The sequence below is a fragment of the Doryrhamphus excisus genome, linkage group LG15, assembly GCF_037039965.1.
Source record: "Doryrhamphus excisus strain RoL-2023G ecotype Guam linkage group LG15, RoL_Dexc_Guam_v1.1, whole genome shotgun sequence".
NCBI classification, from domain to species: domain Eukaryota; kingdom Metazoa; phylum Chordata; class Actinopteri; order Syngnathiformes; family Syngnathidae; genus Doryrhamphus; species Doryrhamphus excisus.
Window position 1 is genome coordinate 6279467 of NC_136371.1, and position 24060 is coordinate 6303526.

At 42.5% G+C, this 24060-nt stretch overlaps 5 protein-coding genes across 6 annotated transcripts; 4 read left to right on the forward strand and 1 right to left on the reverse strand.

Moving 5' to 3' along the window:
* The first annotated feature begins 1598 nt into the window (after positions 1–1598).
* On the forward strand, positions 1599–4897 carry sephs3 (selenophosphate synthetase 3). The gene is made up of 8 exons (XM_058051367.2): positions 1599–1966; positions 2356–2459; positions 2898–3005; positions 3080–3234; positions 3300–3390; positions 3487–3586; positions 3721–3933; positions 4058–4897. The coding sequence occupies exons 1-8, from the start codon at positions 1690–1692 to the stop codon at positions 4294–4296; spliced, it is 1287 nt and encodes a 428-aa protein (XP_057907350.2). The 5' UTR covers positions 1599–1689; the 3' UTR covers positions 4297–4897.
* A 521-nt stretch (positions 4898–5418) lies between these two features.
* ap4b1 (adaptor related protein complex 4 subunit beta 1) lies at positions 5419–11346 on the forward strand. Its single transcript, XM_058052254.2, has 14 exons — positions 5419–5697; positions 5813–5935; positions 6081–6305; positions 6389–6519; positions 6646–6793; positions 7349–7634; positions 7749–7847; positions 7972–8083; positions 8644–8727; positions 8828–8931; positions 9129–9336; positions 9441–9749; positions 10464–10580; positions 10868–11346. Exons 2-14 carry the CDS (start codon positions 5823–5825, stop codon positions 11344–11346), a joined length of 2415 nt encoding a protein of 804 aa, XP_057908237.2. The 5' UTR covers positions 5419–5697; positions 5813–5822.
* Positions 11347–11615: 269 nt separating this feature from the next.
* On the forward strand, positions 11616–16014 carry LOC131104752 (alpha-1,3-mannosyl-glycoprotein 4-beta-N-acetylglucosaminyltransferase C). 2 transcript variants are annotated; one of them, XM_058052255.2, is made up of 5 exons: positions 11616–11762; positions 13302–13411; positions 13504–13654; positions 14398–14652; positions 14843–16014. In XM_058052255.2, exons 2-5 carry the CDS (start codon positions 13316–13318, stop codon positions 15733–15735), a joined length of 1395 nt encoding a protein of 464 aa, XP_057908238.2. In that variant the 5' UTR covers positions 11616–11762; positions 13302–13315; the 3' UTR covers positions 15736–16014. The 2 variants fall into 2 exon arrangements, with proteins under 2 accessions (XP_057908238.2, XP_057908239.2); XM_058052256.2 differs by lacking the exon at positions 11616–11762 and adding an exon at positions 12528–13078.
* A 550-nt stretch (positions 16015–16564) lies between these two features.
* cfap126 (cilia and flagella associated protein 126) lies at positions 16565–19766 on the reverse strand. Its single transcript, XM_058052422.2, has 5 exons — positions 19090–19766; positions 18951–19016; positions 18786–18860; positions 18566–18706; positions 16565–17665 (listed from the first exon to the last, which is right to left on the reverse strand). Exons 1-5 carry the CDS (start codon positions 19114–19116, stop codon positions 17351–17353), a joined length of 624 nt encoding a protein of 207 aa, XP_057908405.2. The 5' UTR covers positions 19117–19766; the 3' UTR covers positions 16565–17350.
* ccnq (cyclin Q) lies at positions 19267–23493 on the forward strand. Its single transcript, XM_058052421.2, has 5 exons — positions 19267–19720; positions 20199–20382; positions 21418–21550; positions 21801–22019; positions 23258–23493. Exons 1-5 carry the CDS (start codon positions 19576–19578, stop codon positions 23345–23347), a joined length of 771 nt encoding a protein of 256 aa, XP_057908404.2. The 5' UTR covers positions 19267–19575; the 3' UTR covers positions 23348–23493.
* The last annotated feature ends 567 nt before the right edge of the window (positions 23494–24060 follow it).

Sequence of the window (24060 nt, forward strand, 5' to 3'; positions counted from 1 at the left end):
TATCCTTTTTTGGAGACAATATTGCTTCGGGACAATGGCCCCCTTTCAGCGGGCCAATGTGAATTACCACACTACAGACATGTGGGATCTTTAGTGTATAACAATCTCCAAAGTCTATACATTTCAATCTAATTTACATTTAGAGCCAATGTCATGGGGGGGGCAACCCAATCTCATGACTTCATGGGTCTAATGTTTACACTTTGGTGTCAGATAGCCCAACACTCAAGTCAGAGGTCTTGTGGAGTCCCATGTCAGAGCTGTTATAGTTCCTATACAGTATTAAGGAGATTATAGTGGTATGGCTGATCAGTGTAGTCAGGGTGTCTGCACTCAGCTCTGTACACAGTTAAGAAAAAGTTTTTTTTGTAGTTGCATCTTACTTGCACACACATTCACGATTAAGTAAGCATAACATGGGGATTAAAGTGATTATGATGGAATCAAGGACTTTTTGCAAATGAAAGACTATTCCTCTTGACCTGATCCACCGACTCACTTTCTGCTGTAGCTGTACCATTCTAAAGTTCCTTTTCCTTTTTTTGTTGCTTTCCCGAGAGCCACCTTTTTCATATTTCATATTTTCCTATGTCATGGCAAAAATATGTGCATTTTGTCAGACTTTGTACACAATCAATGATCTGTGTTTTTTTACTTGTCCCTCTACTCTGCAAAGATAGTGGTATAAGTTAGGGAATGGCTGAACTTTGGAATGAGAACGTAGTCTTTGATTGCATATTCCACTGTTTGTAACAGTAGTTAATTTTTGGACCTATGATATATTCTGAAAAAAAATTAAGAAAAACATGTAATGGTATTCCGATTTCCCTAAAAGTGGGAAAATACCCTAGTGAGCTTTAAATAATAAAATGTATATTCAAATATTTGGACATAAATGTTGCAAGTCTACATTACCTCAAAACTTACAGTATGTATTAGAGATGGTTTTACTCTTATTGAACAAAGTAACCATTCTCTGTGTTCTGTGTCTGTGTATACTACGTCACTGCAGTGCTTTATCACTGAGGCCCTTTATTGCGTACTTCCTGTAGCTATTATTATGAATGTAAGAACATTGAGGTCAACGTTTGTGTGATTATTGTCTGTAATAATGGCTGCTCTGTTGGTGCAAAGAAAATTGTTTAAATCTGTTGACGCGTTCCGAAATAAATCACATATCCCCTGCCCACGTTTGACGACATTAATTGTTGAGAATTTATTATGGGGGTGTTATTTGTATTTGTACGTTGCCATGTCTCGCCAGTTAAACAATAGAATTATCGCAATCTTTATGAAATTATAAGCAGACCTGGCAACATAGTTTGTAGTAGTTGTGACGCCAATGCATTGGTGGTTGGCTCAAAGACAGAAATAGGAAATTACACACGTTATATTCAAAATAAAGGTAATGTAAACAAAATGAACAAGACTACGCCAACTTATCTTGCTATATGCCACTAAATTTGTTTTGTCTACGAATTATGAGAAACATAATGATACTTTTGAAACACAAAACAGTAAAACTGCTCAGGTTCAGGCCGCGTTTGTTTTATTTTGGCAGGGTCAAAAGTGTAGCGTTTCCTATTTAGAGCAGCTCCGGCTGAGGACTCCATTCAACGTCGAGCTTTCTCTTCAGGCAGTGTGGTGTTTTCTCCCGCGTTGTCCTCTTGAAGGCTCCCCCTCGCAGCCATGTCGGACTCAACCTCTCCGCCTTCCCAAACAGAAGCGGTGGGAACTGAGGGGTGTTTTCCCCCTGGGTACAAGCCTTTCAACCCCGAGGAACATGGCCTGGAGCGCGGGTTTCGTCTCACGTCCTACTCGGACATGAAAGGATGAGGCTGCAAAGTCCCGCAGGAGGCTCTGCTCAAACTCCTGGCGGGACTTGAGCCAGACCGAACCGACGGTCCAGGGAAGGACGGAGACCACGCACCTGAGTTCACGCAACAGTTGCCCGGCCCTCGGCTTGGTAGGGAAAATATTTGTGTTGTCTTGGCAAGCTAGCTGACGCCCGGCGTTGTTAGCAAGGGTTGCTAAACTGCTAGCTAACGCGTGTTGTTATGACAGCCGCTGTCACAAATAATCCCAAGCATGTATGAATGAATATGCATTTCTTCATAACCCTTGACATTTACCCAAGCGCTAAGACAATAACTAAATTAAATTAAACAGGAAAAAACAGACTTGGGAACGCTTACAACAAATCACAATGTAGTATGATTCAGCATATCTTGAGGCTTTGAAGGCAAAAGTTGCTCTGCATCATGCGTTTTATTTTCTCCTGGGAGTAACATGGAAAGTAACGACAGATTATGAAAAAATGCCGTGATCACATTTATTTTGACTGTGTTCTTCCAGGAGTGGGAATGGACTGCTGTGTGATCCCTCTGAGGCACGGAGGGCTCTCATTAGTCCAGACAACAGACTTTTTCTACCCCCTGGTGGAGGATCCTTACATGATGGTGAGGAACAGCTCTGTCTCCCTTCAAGTGATCATTGACACAGCTGGATTTGCAAGAAAATAACATTAGACTGGACACCTAAGTGCATTTCCGCAATGCAGGATTCCTTTATACATTTAATATTTTTGTATTTATGGCATATAAAGCCTCTTTATGATCTTCTAAATCCATTTTGTACCATCAATGGATCCACCTTGACACAAAATAACACCCGAATAGTCACATTTACATTCATATTACCTAATATCAGAGAAAAGCAATTTTATACGGTATACCTTGTAGGAGAACAGACTCAATGGTGGACGTCAGGAGTTCAGACTTTTTTTGTTATACTGTCATACATCCAGTCATATTTATCATCTAGTGAACCGAGTGTCTCATGACACGCCTTGTTATCTTTACTGTGTGAGTTATTACTGTCTTCTCATTGTCTCCTAGGGCAAGATAGCATGTGCTAATGTCCTCAGTGACCTTTATGCCATGGGTATCACTGAGTGTGACAACATGTTGATGCTGCTCAGTGTCAGTCAGAAGATGAATGAGAAGGTAATATTTATCATTTGTGTGTTAAACGGTCTTTGAGATGATCTAAGTGGGATTCTTATATAATCACGTCACAGGATCGCGAGCGTGTCATGCCACTAATGATTCAAGGTTTTCGTGATGCTGCCGAGGAGGGAGGGACTTCGGTTACAGGTGGCCAGACGGTGATCAATCCGTGGATTATTATAGGAGGAGTGGCCACAGTCGTCTGCCAGCCCAGCGAGTTCATCATGTAAGTTTTATGAGTACTTCAACTCATTTTTTTCTTAATTTTAACTTTCTTTTTATTTTCTCCAGGCCGGATGGAGCTGTTCCAGGAGATGTCTTGGTCCTAACCAAACCTCTGGGAACACAGGTGGCTGTCAATGCTCACCAGTGGCTCGAACAGGTCAGTGACTGCCATTGTGTACACTCCAGTGCGATTTGGAGCCCTCGACAAACACTTTTTTTTTTCCCTCCCTACTCATTTTGACGGCCTGATTAGCCTGATCGTTGGAACAAGATCAAGCTTGTCATTACCAAGCAGGAAGTTAAAGAGGCCTATCAGGAAGCTATGTTCTCCATGGCAACACTAAACCGAACAGGTATGCAACACACCCTTGGTTGACAGTCAGACAATATTCTGAGCGCATCCTTCACATTTGTGGGCTTTATGTTATGTGTGTGTGTATCTGAATACAAGCTTATCTGGTAATTATGCTTGTGCCCCCACTCCCAGCGGCAGGACTCATGCACAAGTTCCAAGCCCATGCAGCAACTGACGTGACAGGCTTCGGTCTGTTGGGGCACGCCAATAACCTGGCAGGACAACAACGCAACGAGGTGGCCTTTGTTATTCACAACTTGCCAATTATAGCCAAGATGACTGCCGTCAGTAAAGCATGCGGAAACATATTCAATCTTGTTCAGGGCACATCATCAGAGACATCAGGTAGGACAATTTACACACAAAAAAACTCATAGTTTCATTTTTGTCAATGAAAACTGCTGCACAATAAAGACGCGATAGGGAAAAATGAAAGCGTCGTCATGACATCTTCTTGCTCTCTCTTCAGGTGGACTCTTGGTTTGTCTGCCCAGAGAGCAGGCCGCCAAGTTCTGTTCTGAGATGAAGAGCCAAGGCTCGGGGCTCGGAGGTCAGGGTGCCTGGATCATTGGAATTGTAGAGAAAGGAGACCGCCATGCTCGCATCATCGACAAGCCCCGCATCATCGAAGTTCCACCACGAGGAAGCCAAGTAACCAACCGGGAGAACAGCTCAGCAAGCCCTGTGCCTCTCCCCAATTTGTCATAGACTTGTTTCATTGGGGTGTGTGTGTGTGTGTGTTGTCCTGTTGGTTACCTAAACAAAGGCTTTCTAATGAAATTCACCTTGTTAGATTTTAGGCTGTAATGCTTGACTCTAATTCTTCAACAAATATAACGTAATAAACAAAAAGTGCAGATTGAGTGACCGAGTACTATACTGTGAAGAGGAAAACATTCCAAATGAGTCATCCCTAATTCTGCTACAAATTCAGTAGGTGTGTATGTGAAGGTGACTGGGCCTGCCCTGTTTTGTTGTCTGCATTTGGAAAGGAGATGATGTGTGAATGACTTTATACCATGGAAATCCAATAGTTCATTGTTGCATCTGGCTCAGTTCAGTCCAGAGGAAGGTTTTGAGCAGCTTCCTCTGGACAAATTACTGTTTCCAGATGATCTGTATTAGCTGATTGGTCATCCAGCTCCAAGTCACTTATGTCTTCCACTTTATGAAGCTCCACCCGATAAACCCCTGCAAATGGGGCCAGGTGGAGTCGATGTTTTTCTTGGGAGGGGTATGGACTTGGCTTGCTGGATGGCTAAAGCAGTAGATTTCCTGTTTATCACACAATTAAAAAAAACATAAATTTTGTGTGCAATGTCTGTTTTTGAGCCTTCACTCAATAGATATATACATCGCATTTGGTACCCAGAAACAGTTTGTCCTGCAGATACCACATGTCAATATATTTGAATCAGTCACACACATTTACTAGCAAATAATACATTTTAAGGAACAACTTTGTCATTCACAATCGTAATGTAAAACAGCACACCTATTTAATTTTTCCCGTGTGTTTTAGCTAAATAAAAATTAGTTTGAGCTAGCTAACAACAGACATAGCTGAATTGTATATTAACCAAGCTACAGCTAAATTGTTATTGTATCTGGTGGACTGACACAACGCCTTGCTAGTCGACTGGCACTCAGTCATCAACAAAATGCTCGTATTTTACCAATAAATACAGTCACAAACGTACAGTTTTGTATATCACTCGGTATGATGCAGTTCCACTGTATCACAGCCACAATAATCACGTTTTAAATAGGTAAACTGAGATTGATAACGCTTGTGGCTAAACAATTTGTCCTCCTACCACTAGGGGCAGCACACGTCTAAATACCGAAGAAGAGACCCGGAAGTGATGGTGTTGATGAGAAAGTAAATATAACTTGTCATCCAAGGAGTGGACAAATACCGTGTGAGAGACCACCTACAATAGCGTCTCAACTGAAGCGTTATAGCGGATAGGATTTAGATTAAATATGACACTCGATTAATTGAATAAATAAAAGATATTTTTATGTGTGTCGCCTGCACCAGTCCAGGGTTTAGCAAGACACCTGGAATAGGCTCCAGCATACCCGCGACCCTTGTGAGGAGAAACGGTATGGAAAATAGATGTTTGGAGCATTGTAATTACAATATCTACCAAATAAATATGAAATGTATGTATGAAATATGAACTTAACTATATACTGTATTTATGACGGTATTTGGCAGAGTAACCACCATGCCATATCTAGGCAATGAAGACATTGTGAAGGACCTGAGGAGAGCTCTGTCCAACCCTCATGTCCAGTCTGATCATCTTCGTTACAGGAACATCATCCTCAAAGTGATCAGGTAGGCATACTATATATACCTAATTTACAAAGTTTTACATTTCATCTACAGTCCACACTAATCAAATGTTCCATAAATTGCCAGTCAACTGAATATTAAATTTGTCACCTCTTTTCCCCATTCGTCTTCTAAACACTTGTCTCAGGCTGATGTCACAGGGTGTAGATGTATCGAGCCTGTTCAGCGAGATGGTCAAAGCGTGTGCCACAGTAGACATTGTCCAGAAGAAGCTGGTCTATGTCTTCTTGTGCTCCTACGCCGCTTTAAACCCAGAGTTGTCTCTGCTGGTTATCAACACACTGAGGAAAGACTGTCAGGATCCAAACCCCATGGTGCGCAGCCTGGCGTTGAGGAACATGACCAACCTGAGGTAACCCGTTCACACTTTAGTTGTCGGTGCGATGATCTTCTAAACCTTTACCTTCTGGGTTTGACGATGCGTCTGTGTTCCAGGTTACCCAGTTTGATGGAGTACGTGGAGCAGCCTCTGACAGCAGGACTGAGGGACAGAGCTGCTTGTGTGCGACGGGTCGCTGTCCTCGGCTGGGCTAAACTGCACAATCTTCAACCGAATTCTGAGATAGGTGAGTGGCTGAGATCTCATCTCATCTATCTATTTGTAATACAACAGCCACCAGCATACAGTATATGAATACAATTTGTTCTTGTCAAGATCAACCAGCGAATGCTTTATTTTTAAAATTTTGCAGATGTGAAAGTGGTGAATGAGCTGTACAGCCTTCTCAGGGACCCAGATCCGGTTGTGATGGTCAACTGCCTTCGTGCTCTGGAGGAGATCCTTAAGGAGGAAGGAGGGGTCACCATCAACAAACCCATTGCTCATCACCTCCTCAACAGGTATTATAAGGTCTCCCTTATAGGGAGCTAGGATCCCAGTCTCTCCTGTGACTTTGAACAGATAAAGTATAATATAGAAAATGTTTTAATATTTCTATTTCTTTAATATTTAGTGGGGGCGGCATGGCGGTCTAGTGGTTAGCGCGCAGACCTCACAGCTAGGAGACCAGGGTTCAATTCCACCCTCAGCCATCTCTGTGTGGAGTTTGCATGTTCTCCCCGTGCATGCGTGGGTTTTCTCCGGGTACTCCGGTTTCCTCCTACATTCCAAAAACATGCTAGGTTAATTGGCCACTCCAAATTGTCCATAGGTATGAATGTGAGTGTGAATGGTTGTTTGTCTATATGTGCCCTGTGATTGGCTGGCGACCAGTCCAGGGTGTACCCCGCCTCTCGCCCGAAGACAGCTGGGATAGGCTCCAGCACCCCCCACGACCCTTGTGAGGAAAAGTGGTAAAAAATGAATGAATGAATTTCTTTATTGCTCATAAAAAAGCTCCCTACCTATGTTTTGTGAACTTGTGTTGTTCAACTTCTTTGCTTGTGTCAATATAGGCTGAAGGAATGTGATGTGTGGGGTCAGAGTGAAGTCCTGAAGATCCTCCAGCGCTACCAACCTCATTCTGACGATGAGCTCTTTGACATCCTCTCCCTGCTGGACGCCTCCTTAGTTAGCACCCACCCTCCAATCATGGCTGCCACGCTGAGCCTTTTCCTCAGTCTCTGCTCTGCCTTGCCTGCAGTCAGCTTGGCAGCTCTGGAACGAGTACAGGGTCCCCTACTGGCCGCCTGTGGCAGTCCGTCCAGAGAGATGAGGTTCACTGCGTTATGCCACATCCAGGTGAGCGTGTTTTGGGGAAATATACATATATGTAATCCTTTGTATGAGCTACGTTACGATTAATTTCATCAGTTATTTACATGATGTCATTGTTGCAATTTATTTACCATGCAGTTGCTGCTACGGTCAGTCCCTGGCATGATGGGGGCACACTACAAACGTTTCTTCTGTGGCTATGCCGAGCCGGCCTTTATCAAGCAGAGGAAGATGCAGGTGACTTTGATGCATGTCTGTCTACAAATGTTTGTTTCTCTTTTATGTCGCTGCTCAGGATACTATTTCATGTATGCGAGGCAGACCTTTGATAACAGTAATATGAGTACCGTTGTGTTTGCAGGTGCTGGTAGAGCTGGTAAATGATGAGAATGTAGCAATGATACTAGATGAGCTGAAGGAATACTGCACTGATGTCAACACTGACACTGCCCAGGCTGCGATATCATCAATTGGTAAAGACCTATTGTATAGTCTCAGTACATGGTAATGGTTTTATTTCATTTGAACATGCATCAGATTACAATTGAATGCATCCCATAATTAGGTCACAGTTCCACATGTCCAAAAGGAGTAGGAAGAAGCAAAGCTTATCAAATCCTACCCCTCCATCTGGTACTTTTACAATCAGTAACTGTTACATTTGTTCACTTCCTGCTTTCCATAATACAGTTTAAGGTTTCTTTTTTTTAATAATGCATCTCGTACCGAAGTACGAGGTGATATGACCATCCAATGACATAATGGGTACCATAGTAAGTGTCTCTGTTAGCATTAGCTTGCCAACGTTAATGCTGTTGACTGTGTAACGTTCACATTGGCTTTAAACGGTTTGTTTACACTGCTGTCTTTGTTGCTTGACAAAAATTAGCCCATCTTAACTCATAATAAATTAATGTATCCCCTCTGTGTGCAGGCCGGGTAGGTGTTTTTAAACATTGTTTGTAATCCAAAGAAATATACAGCATTATAAACAATTGCAGGACACTCTGACCCAAGTTGTGGTACCTCACAGGTCGTATTGGGAGGAGCTACAGTGACAGATGTCTAAAAATCCTTACTGACCTGCTTGGGCTCAAACAAGAGCACATCACGTCTGGTAATATTTATATCCTTATTTAGGATTTCTATCATGTCTGTCACATTATGCAACTTATTATCTCCATCTATGGTCCCCTCCCTTACCCCACTGTGTGCAGCTGTGGTGCAGACGATGCGTGATCTTGTCTGGGTGTGTCCTCAGTGTAGTGAAACAGTGTGTTCTGCTTTGGAAGGGTGTGAGGAGATACTCCAGGACAGCCAGGTGAGTCTGAGACTGCTGTCCAGCCACTTACTACTGACAAGAAAACTGGTGCAAAATGAGTGAGGCCTCTACTGTGTGTGTGTTAGTTTGGTTCTTATCCATATGTCTGCACCAATGACTTAGTGGTCGTCTCTTAAAGGACTTCAGTGTAAAGAATGACCACCTAAATATTTGTGTTGCTCTCTTTCCACTACCAGGGCAAGCAGGCTTTGCTGTGGTTCCTGGGAGCATATGGTGATAGAGTCTCCAGCGCCCCCTACACATTGGAGGTATTCATTGACGGTGTGAGGTGTGAGAACTCTTCAAGAGTCAAGATGGAGCTACTGACTGCTTCTTTGAGATTGTTTTTGTGTAGCCCTGCCGAGACTCAGGACATGCTCGGTAGACTGCTGCACTACTGTATAGGTGTGTTTGCCTGTCTGCAACAGACAGAAAGATGAAATCTTATTCATCTTATACAGAAATATATTTTTATAATTAATATATTATAATCAGTTTTGTTTTTACAGGCGAGGAGACAGATATGTGTGTACGTGATCAAGCGCTTCTCTACTACCGCCTTTTACAATGCGGGGTGGACGAGACACGCAAGGTCCTCCAAGGTCGGAGGTCAGACCCGTCCTTAGGGGTTCTTATCGGCCGTTCCGCAGAGCCTGTAAGCCAGTGGGCTCACAGTTTCAACACACTGAAGCCTCTCTGGCAGAACCCCGCAGAGACCGAATCGGTCAACAGCGACAACCTTGAACACAAAGTGTCTGACCCCACCTCTGACCTCTCGGAAACTCTGAACTCATGTCAGGTTGAAAGTGTTTTGACAGGTGAGTTTAAAACATAATATAATATATATTGTAGTGGTTTTAATGCCAAAACAAATCACTCAATCCTCTATTATTAGTATGGCCTGTTTTGTAACCAACCACTAGGGGGCAACTCGACTGATTGGTTGCAGTGATGCTTTACAGGGCAGAAATATGAAGAACTGTGGATTTTTTTTTCAAAAATAGGGATTATATGGTTTCGAAATCTCATTGCCTACTACTTATAGCAGTGATTTTCAACAATTGTGCCGCGGCACACAAGTGTGCCGTGAGGAATTATTCAATATTACTTTTTTTAATTAACATGTATTAATCATTTTCTTCAAATATTATGTCATTGTCGCGTGTCATTGGTGTAAAGACTGGCAGAGTAATGTAATATTTGTCCGTGTGGCAACACGTAGCTGATTGCCTCATTCCTCTAATAGACTTAGTGATGCACGTGAGAAGTAGTGGTGACATTTTGTAACATTGTTGGTTAAATTAGTATGCGGATCAGAAGGATCTGCTGTGGCGAGTCCGTAATCAGGAAAAAGCTGAAAGAAGCAAATAACGTTGGTTATTGGTGTGCCGCAAAATTTTTCCAACGTAACAAACGTGCCGTGGCTCAAAAAAGGTTGAAAAACACTGACTTAGAGTATATGTTGCATTCAATGGCTCCATATTGTCTCTATCCAGCCCCTCCTCTCCTCTCTGATTATATGTGTCCTCCAGACAGTGGTGGTGAGTGTCCACAAACACCGACAGACGCCTTGGCGACCAGTGCAGTTGTCCCTCTTAGTTTGTTCCCGACTCTCAGCCCAGAGGACTTTGAGCGTTTGTGGCTGCAAGGTAACACAAGAAGTGTATAATAACTCTTAACTCCATGGTGAAATCTCATAACCCGAGTTAATCATCAGCTTGTAGGATTGAGTTTCAGATGAGCCAACCTTTTGTTTGTGGCACCTCGGTCCCTCTGTCAATCTTTAATGAAAGATAGAACAGGTACACCTGATGTTATGGCTGTTATTTGTTGAACAAGTCTGCACTCAGAACAAATCCCATTTTTTCCACAATGTTATATAATTTCCATTTTTAGTGTAGAACCTGTTTTTCATTCTTTTTTTTTTTGCTATTAGGTGCTGAGCATGCTGAGGAGGAGAATAAGGATTATATGTGCAAGACAGAACACATCCAATGTCCAGATGTGACTCACATTTTGCCACAAAGCTTTCAGGCTGCAATGCAGCTGCTCAACATCCAGACGCTGGCCTTCACGCCGCCCCACGTGCTCCCCTGGAGGGTCTACCTGTACACGCACGTTGCAGTCACTCCCCGCAGTACGCTCATCCTGGCAGAGCTGCTCTATACCGGAGAGACAAATGAGGAAGGAGGGGCATATGATAGCACCGGAGATACAGAGAATGCAAATGAAACCGCGGTAGAAGAAAAAGCCACATTGGCACAGAGGAACAACAGCGAGTTGGCAAGGAAAACTAGACACACAAAGGCCATAAAAGTGACTTTAAAGCAGAAACCGAGAGATGCCAACGCTCTTGGGGGGTTTCTCTCCATACTCACTACTATACTCCACACACTGTCCTCCGAGACCGTGTAAATATACAACATCAGCACACATTTTCCCCCACGGAGTTCCTGAAAAAGATGCTGGGAGCTACCATCAGAAGGTTGTGTTACTATTGCTGGCCTGACGGGGGCGCTGCACAATATGCATGCTCACCTGTGACAAAGTTTACACCTATTCTGGGCGGTATGAGAATTATCTTCAAACTATTGAGTGGAAGACACTCAATAGTAAGACACACAATTAATAAAAGTGCAGGAAAGCCTTGGGAGTGGTGTGGACGTTTTAATGAGGAGTCAAAGTGGGTGTCTTCCAGTGGAAACAAGAGTGGGTGTCAAGCGTGCTTCCTGATGCCGATCACTCCCCATGAAATGACATGAGGAGAATGTCACAGTCAAGTTCTCGCCTGCTCGTCTTTTCTCCTGCTTGAAAAACACGCCACGACACAGGTGACCGTATTTGCATATCCACTTAACTTTTTATTTTGTTGCAGACGAACGTCTACAATGGATTATGTCTCGTCAATATCACCTGTGGGCATCCCCTCGCCTCGTTGTCTCGTTGTGCTTATTTCCAATTCATTATGAACAGGGTGTAGTTTCGATTCAGCATGATTCTAAAGTCTCATTTTACGCAACTATATCGGCTCTGTTGAAATTAAGGTCTGGAATTGACGGTTTACTTAAGTTTTTCTTAAGTATTCGTTGTTCCAATGAGGGTACAGAAGAAATAATACATATAGATACTCATTTTGAGCTATACATAGTCATACATTTATGTGCTAAATTAAACAACTTAAGCCATTTACCTTAACGTGTCAACTGGCGCTAGAATTATGTTAACTATTTTGTTAAATTATTAACTCTTTGTTTCTGTTTTGCTTTAACTGCTTTAATTACCTTTTACGTTTTAGTGTCGGCCAAGGACACTAGAGTTAAATAGGACGGTATATTTACCGGAAATGAATGGAACTGATTGAGCGGTGGGCGGGGCTAGGCGGACAATAATTTACAATGTATTACAATGTATTCAATATTACTGAGTGAAGTGTAAAATATTATATTCATTTATTCATTCATTCATTTTCTACCGCTTTTTCCTCACGGGGGGGGGGGGGTGCTGGAGCCTATCCTAGCGGTCTTCGGGCGAGAGGCGGGGTACACCCTAGACTGGTGGCCAGCCAATCACAGGGCACATATAGACAAACAACCATTCACACTCACATTCATACCTATGGACGCTGTGAATGTTTTTTTTATTGAACTCAATGAACCTGTGTGTGTGTCAGTTTTAAATCAAATCTTAGCTTTATGAATTATTTTAGCTATATCAGCAAGTGCTAGTATTTGTGATTTTAGAAGGAGTTTGTATGTTCTCTACAGGTGGCATTATGGATTATTATTACTGATCTTTTTTTGCAGTATATATTTGTAATATGAAGTTTCCAGCACATGATCCCCCTATTTGTATTTACTCGTACATGTCTTTTCTACTGTGCTCCATTTGAGCTCCATTTGTATTTCACGTGTGTAGTTATCTGGAGCTCATGTAAACAGGATTCCTGGACTATATATATAAAACAGTTGTCGGTGAGGGTAAACAGATCTGAGGGGTGTAACCAAGGGACAGTTAAAGACACATTTGCACACTGAATTCACCCCCCCATGTGTTTAATACGATACTACATGATTTTCTTTTGATTTTAAATGTATTTATGAGGCTGTTGTTGGTTTAATCCAGTACAAGACAACACGGAGGAAGTACAGTAAGTATAGCGCACCTTGTCTTTGTCCATTGACATGGACTGTGTGTTATTTTTGAAGTGAAAATACACAGGCAGCTTGTTTTTAGCACAGCGTTTGCCTCTGAGCCCTCTGAAACATTCATTGACTAGTAGCTGAATTATTCACTGTTGTGCTGACAGAGCATCACATCTGGACAATGACTGTGTGTTTTTGTTTTTTTTTTGCTTGTGTGTTTGTTTATAGGTATATTACACGGAATGCGACGTCATACAAAGAAGAAACATGCAGTGTTGCTATTACTGCTTCTTTCTGGTGGCATCTACTTCATTAGCCATTCCGTCAAACACATCACTGTGAGTGAATTGATATTTTAGCCACTCAGATAAAATAATGTTATAGTTATTGTCCAACTTGAATAGAAATAAAATGGATATTTGTTGTGTAGGGCTGGAAAGAGTCAGAGGATCCAGTGTTGATGGATATAAAATGGATGGGAGGAAGGTCTGTCAGTACGGAGTCCTGGTTGGACCAGGGAGATTACCTGCCCCTCAATGTCACCTATCAGGTGCTTGCAGGGGTACCATCCACTCAATCAAGTATGTCCGTCTAATATCTTGAAGAATATTGAGACCACATGACTGCTACTTATTTGTATATAGTATTTTGAAGCAACAAGAGCACAGATGAAACATGGAAATGGGTTTAGCAAGGACATCAGTAAATAGTATAAATAAAAATAATATTTTTCAACTTTTCTTATGTTTTTATCTTTTTAGTCCTATTTTATGCTCTTAGTCTTCAGCTTTTAACTCCAGTGTTATGTTTTTATCTTTTTAGTCCTATTTTATGCTTTTAGTCTTATAGCTTTTAACTCCAGTGTTTCCTCAGGGGGGGGCCCTCCACACTGGCGGCTGTGTCGGGTCTGCTGAGGGGGTGCCATCCTTGGGTCCCTTCGACCCGGCCGACTGGGGGTTCCTCCCTTTTAATGTGGGGGTCCGCTTGTCTGTCGGAATCGGGGGGGCCGGGTGGTGCTGGTCCCCCGATGGCATGGCCTGCGGCTCCTCCCAGTGTGGACAGCCCCAAATGTGGCGTTTCCTTGATACCCAGTGCCATGCCATGTCTCCCTACTGTGTGTGTGTCTAGTATGGAGGGTGGGAAGGAGGGGCTTTTTTTTTTTTCTTTGTTTTTTCCTTTTAATTGTGGTAATTGTTTTAATTCTGTAAAGCACTTTGTGTTGCATGTCTTTGCAGAAAAAGTGCTATACAAATAAAGTTGATTTGATTTGAAATAGCCTCAAAGCACATACAGTAACTTTTTTCCCCGGCCCTTCCCATAACAGGGTATTTATCCATTGGACTATCATCAGTGAAGAGGAAGAAGGGCAGCTATCTGATCTCCACATTAGAGTCCCTCTTCCAGCAGTCGTCACCTGAAGAACTCTCTTCCATGGTGGTTGTAGTGCTGCTTGCAGATTTTGATGTCAGCTGGAGAATGACCACAGTGATGAACATCAAAACGGGATTCTCTTCCGAGCTAGAGCAAGGTCACCTGTTGGTCATTCATGTCCCTGAGGAATGGTATCCACCTGTTACAGGTAAAGCGCAAACATGAGCTGCCTTCATGCACAAATACATTATTTTATCAGCTGGAACTAGTACTGGAGTATGGAGTATTGCTTTGAAAGCATCGCTAAAGTACCATTGAAGCATCTACTGCTCAGGGATTTGGTACAATTGAGTCACACTTCAACTCAAATTGCTTTCTGTCTCTTTGTCTCCCCACAGGTCTGAAGAGGAACTACAATGATCCTCCAGAAAGAGTGTCATTCCGCTCCAAGCAAAACTTGGATTACGCTTTCCTGATGCACTACAGCTCAGGCCTTGGTAGATACTACCTTCAGCTGGAGGATGATGTCTTGTCTGCAAAGAATTTTCTAACCACAATCAAGAGGCATGTTGACAAGCAAGAAGCTAAAAAGACAACCTGGGCAATGCTGGAATTTTCCAGCCTCGGCTACATCGGGAAACTCTACAACTCGGCTAACCTCCCTCTTCTAGCTCGATTTCTCTTCCTCTTCTATCAAGAAATGCCCTGCGACTGGTTAATGTCTCACTTCCGATTGCTGTTGACTCAGAAGGAGCCTATCCTTTTCAAGCCTTCGCTATTCCAGCACATGGGGACCTTCTCGTCATTCCAAGGGACTTATAACAAGCTAAAAGATAAGGACTTTCGGGAGAGTTTCGACACAAATCCTGCAGCTGATGTTTACTCCGATATGTCTTCCTATGAGAAATACTTTCCCAAGCTGGCTTGGAATGCCGGGGAGGGATTCTTCTGGGGTCGCTCCCCCGTGGAAGGCAACTATTTGACTGTGGTGTTCACAGAACCCAGAGTGGTGGCGGGAATATCCGTAGAGACCGGGAGAGAGGGCAAAGACATGTTGGGCTCAGCACTGGTGGAAATAGGACACGGTGTGATCACCACAGCGGACAAGGAGAAAACCTGCAAGAATTTCCATATGGTGGGCTCTATTGAGAATGGTAGGTTTGAGAAGCAGCAGATAGACAAAAACTATGGCGACGCCTCTTCATGCCTGAGAATACGAGTCACTGCGGGGCAGAAGGAGTGGGTGATAATTAATAAAATTAGGATCTCAACAAAGCCAAGCGCACCTTAACAGTGAAACATTTTCATATCAGGATATTTTTTCATGGATGCTTTACCTGGGGATTGCCAGAAGACTCAGGCGCAAAATACTTTAACTATATTTGCATATGTTTGCATTTTTGTGGACTGATCCAGATGATTCTATTCTGCCGCAACAATGCTAGACACCCACGTTTGTTGACCAAGACATGGGATGTTTGGAAAAGTGTCATCGGCTAAGCGTAATGTAGCGACTCCCAAGGCACAAAGTGTTCAAGCTACTTTCCATCAAACACAATAAACTGGCCTATCAAATGCAATAAATTGCCCTGCCTTGTCCTTTTTAGCTAATTACTCTCTGCATTCTCACAGATTGCCATTCAGCATTGGTTGGTTGATTGAGCCAGAGGTTTTTTTGTTAGCTTCCATCCCCACGCTGCGATGAGGTTGGTCGTATTTTCCTGGTTCTATGCCACAACGGGAACTCGTACATGGCAAATTTTGTATTCAGCTGCACCATCTTTTGGGGACTTTTGGGGCTTTTTAGATACATCATGTAACATAGGATCATGTAGGGGTTTTGGGTCTTTCAAAAAACAGACCCTATTCCCAAGGCGACCCAGCCGGGGTTGATCCGCAACCACTTTGATGTCACTTCTGCTGCGTAGGTGGCCAATTTGATGGTCCTACCCAGCGTCTTGACCCGTAAACCCTCGGATGCTGCCGAAGTGGGCACGATATCTGGGCTCAGTGTTGTTGTAGCAACTGCTACTGGGACCTTTAGCTACTTCTCCAGATCAACTTTCAGTTCTGCAACAGGCTCCTTCCCAAGCTCTGACAAAATCGTTGGTGTTATTTACTGGGCGAAGACTCTTGCTGAGGCTGATTCCACTGCAGATAGCATTCGCTATGGTTCTCAGGACCTGGTTGTATCGCCAGCGGTAGCACCCTTCACCCGGGGATTTCTGACAGCAGCTGAGGATGTTCTCTAAAGGTTCCTCTTCTGGCGTCACAACCACAAAAAAAAAAAATCCCCCCGATATCTCTACAGATAGTGTATTGAGCAAGCTCTTTTATACAGCAGTTTTCTATTGCAATCTTAAAAAAAAAACAACCACAATCTGTTGGAATTGTCTAATAATCATTACAGCTACCATAAAAAATGTAGTTGTAAATCTGGATAATGGTGAAGCTGTAGTGACTCAGCGGGCTTCATGAGGTTTTTTAGAGTTGAGTCACAAGTCATGGGTTGGAGCCAATCTGTGCTGAGGGGATTGTTCTGTTTTTCTCAAAGTTCTTTAAGATGGATTTATTGTGAAACACGGTGCACTCAAATACACAAGTAGGTCAACACAGAGGGCCTCGCAGCTAGTCAATGTTTCCTTTTTGCAACTGTAGATGTCACCACAGAAAACTGCTAATTCTTCAGCCACAGAAGAAAAAAAAAGTGTTCTTAGATGTCGCAATTTATTTTTGTTGTGCTGAATTAGGATGTACTACATTTGACATGCAAGACAATATACTGGTAATAGTTTTGGTGCAACAATACTTTTGTGTCCTTACAAAGCCATATTTTGATTTGTGTCTAATTTGGTGCTTCAGTACAATCATGCAGAGAATAAGTTATCTATATACTTTTCTTTCTTTTATACCTGTCTTGATAATGAGGGGCTTGTTGAATTAGTGTTGCCGGTATTTGGCCTTGTACTGGCTCCCTCTCCTGTCAAGGACGTTAAAGCTGACTCTCTCTGGCTTTGCGGCCTGCTCATCACAGTCTCCCCAGGAGTTTGTCCTTCACCTGCAGGCAAAGTGACAGATGATGCCTCATCCACCCGCGTGTCCTTGTTCTGGCTTCCGGTTTTGTCATCTGCAGAAATGGGGCGGTTCTGGGATGCTGGCCGGGATTCTGCGCCGGGCAGGGGGGGTGAGACAGCATAGTCTCGCTGTACATCCCCAGTGTTCTGAAATGAAGTATATATATAAAGTATATAGAAACTCTGATTTGAACAGGGGCGGCACGGCGGTCTAATGGTTAGCGCGCAGACCTCACAACTAGGAGATCCGGGTTCAATTCCACCCTCGGCCATCTCTGTGTGGAGCTTGCATGTTCTTCCCGTGCATGCGTGGGTTTTCTCCGGGTACTCCGGTTTCCTCCCACATTCCAAAATACATGCTAGGTTAATTGGCGACTCCAAATTGTCCATAGGTATGAATGTGAGTGTGAATGGTTGTTTGTCTATATGTGCCCTGTGATTGGCTGGCGACCAGTCCAGGGTGTACGCTGGGATAGGCTCCAGCACCCCCACAACCCTTGTGAGGAAAAGCGGTAGAAAATGAATGATTTGAATAGACATTGGAATAGTTCAAAGGAAGCAGTAAACTCTAAATGTGCGATTGTTTTGTCCGTCCCATCGGAACGAGTTGCAAAAAGGGTCTACCAGATTACCAAATTCGCAGCGTACAGTGGCGTGCTGGATGAAATTTCCACTGCACCGGGTGCGCTGCACTGCGTCACGAAAATAGAGCCCATAGAGTTTAGCTTCTTGTGCCATGCTCATTATGGGGATTTTTATTTATTATTTTATTGTGGCTAAATATACTCTCCGGACATTACTTTGTGTATTATTAGAGCTGAGTGATCATACTGTTTATCCATATTATCCATAAGTCTTTCAAATTATGTGCAGAGCCCAAAGGTTGTGTGTGTTAATGACTGACCAATGTCTTTTGATTTTTTATGATTTATTGTTTTTACATTCATTTTAATAATGCCATCTGGTATGTGGATAGTAAAGGAAGATAGCAGTGGCTAAATATTAAACTCAAAGTAACCAAACATGAGGCGTGTGAGTGATCCTAACCTGTTTTCCAGCATCATGTCTTCCATCAGGGTTTTTGCTGCCTCTTGGTGGCTCACATGTGCCTGTGTTTTGAGGGTTTCGAGGTGGTACACAAGCAGGGAGATCCCAGGTCCCTTTAAAGTCAGGCCAAGCACTGCCTTTCTGGAATATGACAAACATAAAGGGACTGGAGGTGATGTTTCGGAAACATACTCAAAAAAACATTTTTTTAGGAGTTTACCTTCACAACTCCAGGAAGTAGATGTCCTCTGTTATCTGCAACAAAGGTGGTGTGGCCCTTTTGTGCTTTGGGTGACTTAACAGAGAGAGAGAGGGCGCACATTTTTTGCCAGTAAAAATACGACAAGACATGCATGATGCATAAAATAGATAAAACGTTACGGACCTGGTTGGTGATTTGCTTCGGCTTACACCAGTTCTGCAGCCTCTTTGGCTTGAAAGCATCGTCATACTAAAGAATGGAAACAATTGTCACAATGTACATCCAAAAAAGTAAAATTCATTGTCAAACTACCGATATTTACTTGGTTCGCTGAGAAACTGAAGGACATATTTCTAGTTTACAGCCTGTGTTTGACTCGCTCGTTGCATAGCAACCCAGTCACGTGACTTATGTTAGGTTGACGTTTTAAGAAAAAACACGTCGGCATAAAGATACGCTGTTATTCTTGTAGTAAAAGACACTAGTTCTTTAATAGAAATATGACCCTCCAGTATCTAATATAATTGACAAAGCATAAGTTAATACGTTAACTTCCTCGGCGTTTTCCGGACGTAATATTATTTACTTCCGGAAAGTATTTACGTCCCGTGACTAGTAGCTGTAGCTTGGTGTTAGCTTGTCTAAGCGTTTATTCTTCATTGGTTTCCTGTTCACTATATTAGCATAGACTAACTGCGCGACATGTTGCAACAAAGTTTTTCTTTTCCCCTCTCGCTCTTGTAATCGCTCGTAAAATGTATAAAGCTAATTATTAGTAAGCTAATGCTGTGCTAATGCTCTAGAACGCATGGAGGGTCCGTCCTCTCGCCCTGATACCCAGGGTGAGCCACTAGCTCCGGCCAACAAGACAACGTCTGTTGGGGATGGAGAGGCAAACCTTTCCCGGGACACGAAAACACACTTTCGTGTGTGTCGCTTCATTATGGAAACAGGTAACTTAACAGCTCATCTCTCAGGTCCTGAACGGACACAACTGTTTCCCATAAGACTGTATCATATGGTGGAGATGACCTCATTGTATAATTTGCATAATTTGCCACGTGCCTATATATTTATCTATGGGGGGACTCAGCAACTTTATTTGTGGAATTCAAAATAGCATTGCCAATTGTACCTCACACGAAAACTAGAAACAGAAGCTACCCTTTCAAAGAGAAATGTTTCAAAATAATTCTTAATCCTTAGCAACCTGTAGCGGTTAGAATTCATTAATGGTCGGCCACCACAGATAAATGAACGTATAGGCAATACTGACACACTTTTGTGCACCGTGTCAAACCTAAATCAGTTTCTTTCCATTTAAATAAATGTTTTGTATTAGTCTGAGGCATGTTGGGCTATGCTTTGAGTAATAAACACAATAAATGAGTGAAGTATGTAAAAATATGTTCTATCACATGTCTTGCTTAGGAGTGAAGCTGGGAATGCGCTCTGTGCCAGTGGCTACAGCTTGTGTTTTGTACCACAACTTCATGAAACGTGTCAGCATTTGTGCATATGAGCCTTACCTGGTGGCCATGAGCTGTGTGTACCTGGCCGGCAAAGTGGAGGAGCAGCACATAAGGACCCGTGATATCATCAATGTAAGCCATAGGTAAGTTTTGTTTGTGAAATTGTTTTGTATACAGTACATTGCTGCACATATCGAATGAAACAAGACATTTTGCAGGCTGTTGATGTTCTATAGCCATCACGAAATGGCGGACCTTGGTCTGGATCTGGACCCAGTGATGGCCCTTTACGGACCTGTGACCAATGAAACTGAATTGTAAATACAATAACATATGCTCATGCTCACGGACCGATTGCAGCTGCTGTTTGCGGGCTTAATTACTTCAGTTATTACGGTAAAAGCAACAGCAGATGCAGCAACGTCACTCAAAATGAGCCAATGAAATTGTTTCTTTACTTGCTTTACTTGCACTATGGTGCTAATCTTCAAAAAGATGTTTATCAAGAAAAACGAATATTTAAAAGTGAAAGTTCATTCTTCCAGGATCCAGTGCCAAAGCACTGTCTCTCACTTGCTCTGAAACCCAGTTTCAGTAGCACATTAATTTACAGCACAGCAACGTGCAAATGAGTCTTCACTTAGGATTGTATGGATATTGGAGCAAAACAACAACATCTTTTGCTGACGGGAGTGTTCTGCTGCAGAGATCCTACCCAAAGGTAAGGTACTGTTGCAGCTTTTCTGTTAGAGACACTTATTCAATTAATTAATTAATCAATTAATTCTTCAGAGAAACCGGTGTAGTTTCATTGAACTTAAAAATAAGCGTATTCAAATTGCATGCTGAGTATGACAATTTAGATTGTTCGCCGCGCCAGATTTAATTACATTTGATATTCATATGAGCTAGTCTGTCGGACAAAATCCACATCTGGACCTTCGCTGTGAAAAAATTGCATTAACTGACCTTATGCAATTTTAATTAAAAACCTTAGCTTAACAAAGTACTTTCTACCCAGTCTACATTCCTGCAAGATTGAAAATATATATATATTATAGTTGTCCAGTACAATGCTTTAATTTTTGTACAGATTTAAAGAGGAGCTTGCATCAGTGCAACAAATATAAATCGTACATATTTAAGTCACAGTTGATTAATGCTGTCCCGCCTTCCAGGTACTTCAACAGTGGCAGTGCCCCATTAGAATGTGACAAGGAGTTCTGGGACCTGAGGGACAGTGTGGTGCAGTGTGAGCTCCTCATCCTGCGGCAGCTGAACTTCCATGTCTCCTATGAACACCCACACAAGGTGTGTGTGTTTGTGTCTGTGTGTCTGTCTTGGAGTGAGTAATCATGTCTCTCCTAATTAGCATCCAACCGTCTTGCTTTGACATTGTGAGATGTTGTCACGCTTGTCCCAGAATGTTTGTGTGCATAGTTACAGTCCAGATAGAACCGTTTCATGTGCAGAAATCTCTTGACTATTTACTTCTCCTAGCTAAACCTATACATGAAGTTGTATCTTTAATGCACGCATTATGGGTCTCCTTTTTTTCCAGTATCTACTCCACTACTTGTTGTCTGTGAAGTCGCTGGTGAACCGCCACGCTTGGTCTCGATGCCCTGTGGCTGAGACTTCCTGGGCATTGCTTAGAGACAGCTACCATGGGGCCATGTGTATCCGCCACATGCCCCAGCACATCGCTATAGCGACACTGTACTTGGCTCTGAACAGCTATGGTGTGGAGCTCCCTGTTGGGGAGAAACAGTGGTGGCAGGTGTGTATGTACTCTTGTATTTATACAGATTTTTTTTTACAGAAACGTCATTCCTCTTTTGCATTGTTTTTTATTGTCTAAGCACAAGTAACATCTTTTTAAAAAATGCATCATGAAGAAGAAAAAACACAAGTCACACTGGTCTGTAAGTCATTTAGAATTTGTCACAAAATTCAAGGCTAAGAACAGACATTTTATCTGGAAAGACAAGTTATTCAACTGCACAAGAAGAGCACACACAACAATAGGCTACATAGGTGTCCGGTATGTCAACAGTTATTCAGCTTCACGGTAACATAAAGAAGTGGCTGAACTAGGATGAAAGTTCACCAAGCTCTCGATCTCATTTGACATCACCGAGACCATCGAAATCTTCATCCTTGGTATCGCTAGACTATAGCGCCCTCTCGTGACTATTGACAGTTATCACGGTTTAAATTATGATCTATATGTTGATATTTAAGTTGCAGGACCAGCCAAACTATTACAAAGTATAATTAGGAAACTACGGTATATACATGCTAGCATGATTTCCAATGCATTTTGAGCCCAATTCATAGTCATTCGAAATGTCCAGTGAGATACATTGTGCTCATATCTAAACATTGTCAAGTTTTTATCGGCATACCACCAAAACAACATTAATCCAGCATTTTAACACACCTTGATTTGAAGGCTCCTTTAAATACAACTTGCAAAGAAAGCCGGCTTTTTCCTGTATTTTGGAGGATGCACCACGCCCACCCGTATCCCGGCCATTCCTGCAAAAATATTTATATAGACAGTTAGGGCACAGAAGTGGAGAGAGCAGCTGTAACTTTTGAATCTGTGTGTGAATGTGGGTTTTTACTCATTTGAGCATTGACTACTAGATATATGATGGTATGATGCACTAGTGTTGTGATGCAGGGGTAAAATATCTGGAGGCTAGACATGATTGAAACTGGACTTATAAGTGGCATTACCACCTACCTACAGTATCTAGCTCCGGTAGTCTTCAAAGTGTTCAAATCTCTTGTTTTAATTGAAGGATGGTGCACTAGTCATTTTTCCATTGTCAAGCAAGTTGACTAATGATGTCTCTTTTGTTGAAACTCTGCTTCACAAGACATTCTATTCAAATGCAAATTCTTAAAAAAAGTCAGGATTTGTTATGGTTTCAACTTTAGCACTCAAGGCATTCAAATCGTAGTCGTTTGAAGTCCATTGTTTGAGCCCGTGTGTGCCTGTGTGTGCAGGTGCTTTGCGAGGATGTGACCAAAGCGGACATAGATGCTGTGATCTCGGACCTTCTACAACTGTACGACATGGAGGCCAAGTGTATCTGAGGACACTCACGCCAGGCTTGCGCACAGTTGATGATTCAGCTGCGTATTTGTGATCACAAGTGTGTCATTTCTGCCGGTAACAGTGTGTATGTGTGCATGTGTGCGTAAGGGAATTTGTACTGTCTGTGTGTGTGTGTGTGTGTGTGTGTGTTGTGTGTTTGAGAGAGAGACTAGCTGAGACAACTGCACTACCTAGGCTCAACACCCTGGGGAGACATTTCTTCATTTCCTGCTTCCTGGTTGCAGATCACTGGCTCTGCAGCAAACAAGCTTTGCGGATTGGTATCATTGGCACCAAACAAACTATTCATGTGCTTCATTGTTTACTTACAAAGATAATGCAAAGTTTGATCTTTGTATTTAATTGTCCATTTAAACAATAATAAAAGGCCTCCACTTACTTGAGTGCTCGAATGACTGACCTCCAGAACTTTTAACAGATCCAAATCTACTTTTTTAACCAGATATAATCGCTGACCCTCTATGGTGACAGCATGCAATTTTTTTTATTAACCTCCAATGGTGCTTCTAAGAAAAGAATGGCACTTCTGTGCCTGTCATGATGTCAATTAAAGGCTGTAATTTGATTCGAAAACACTTGCAGTGCTGCAAACTACAACTCCAATTACAATTAAAATATGCAGTAAAAATGATCTGGGCATGAAAATACTTGGGCATGATTTGGGAAATAAATGTCTTGACATGATTTCAAG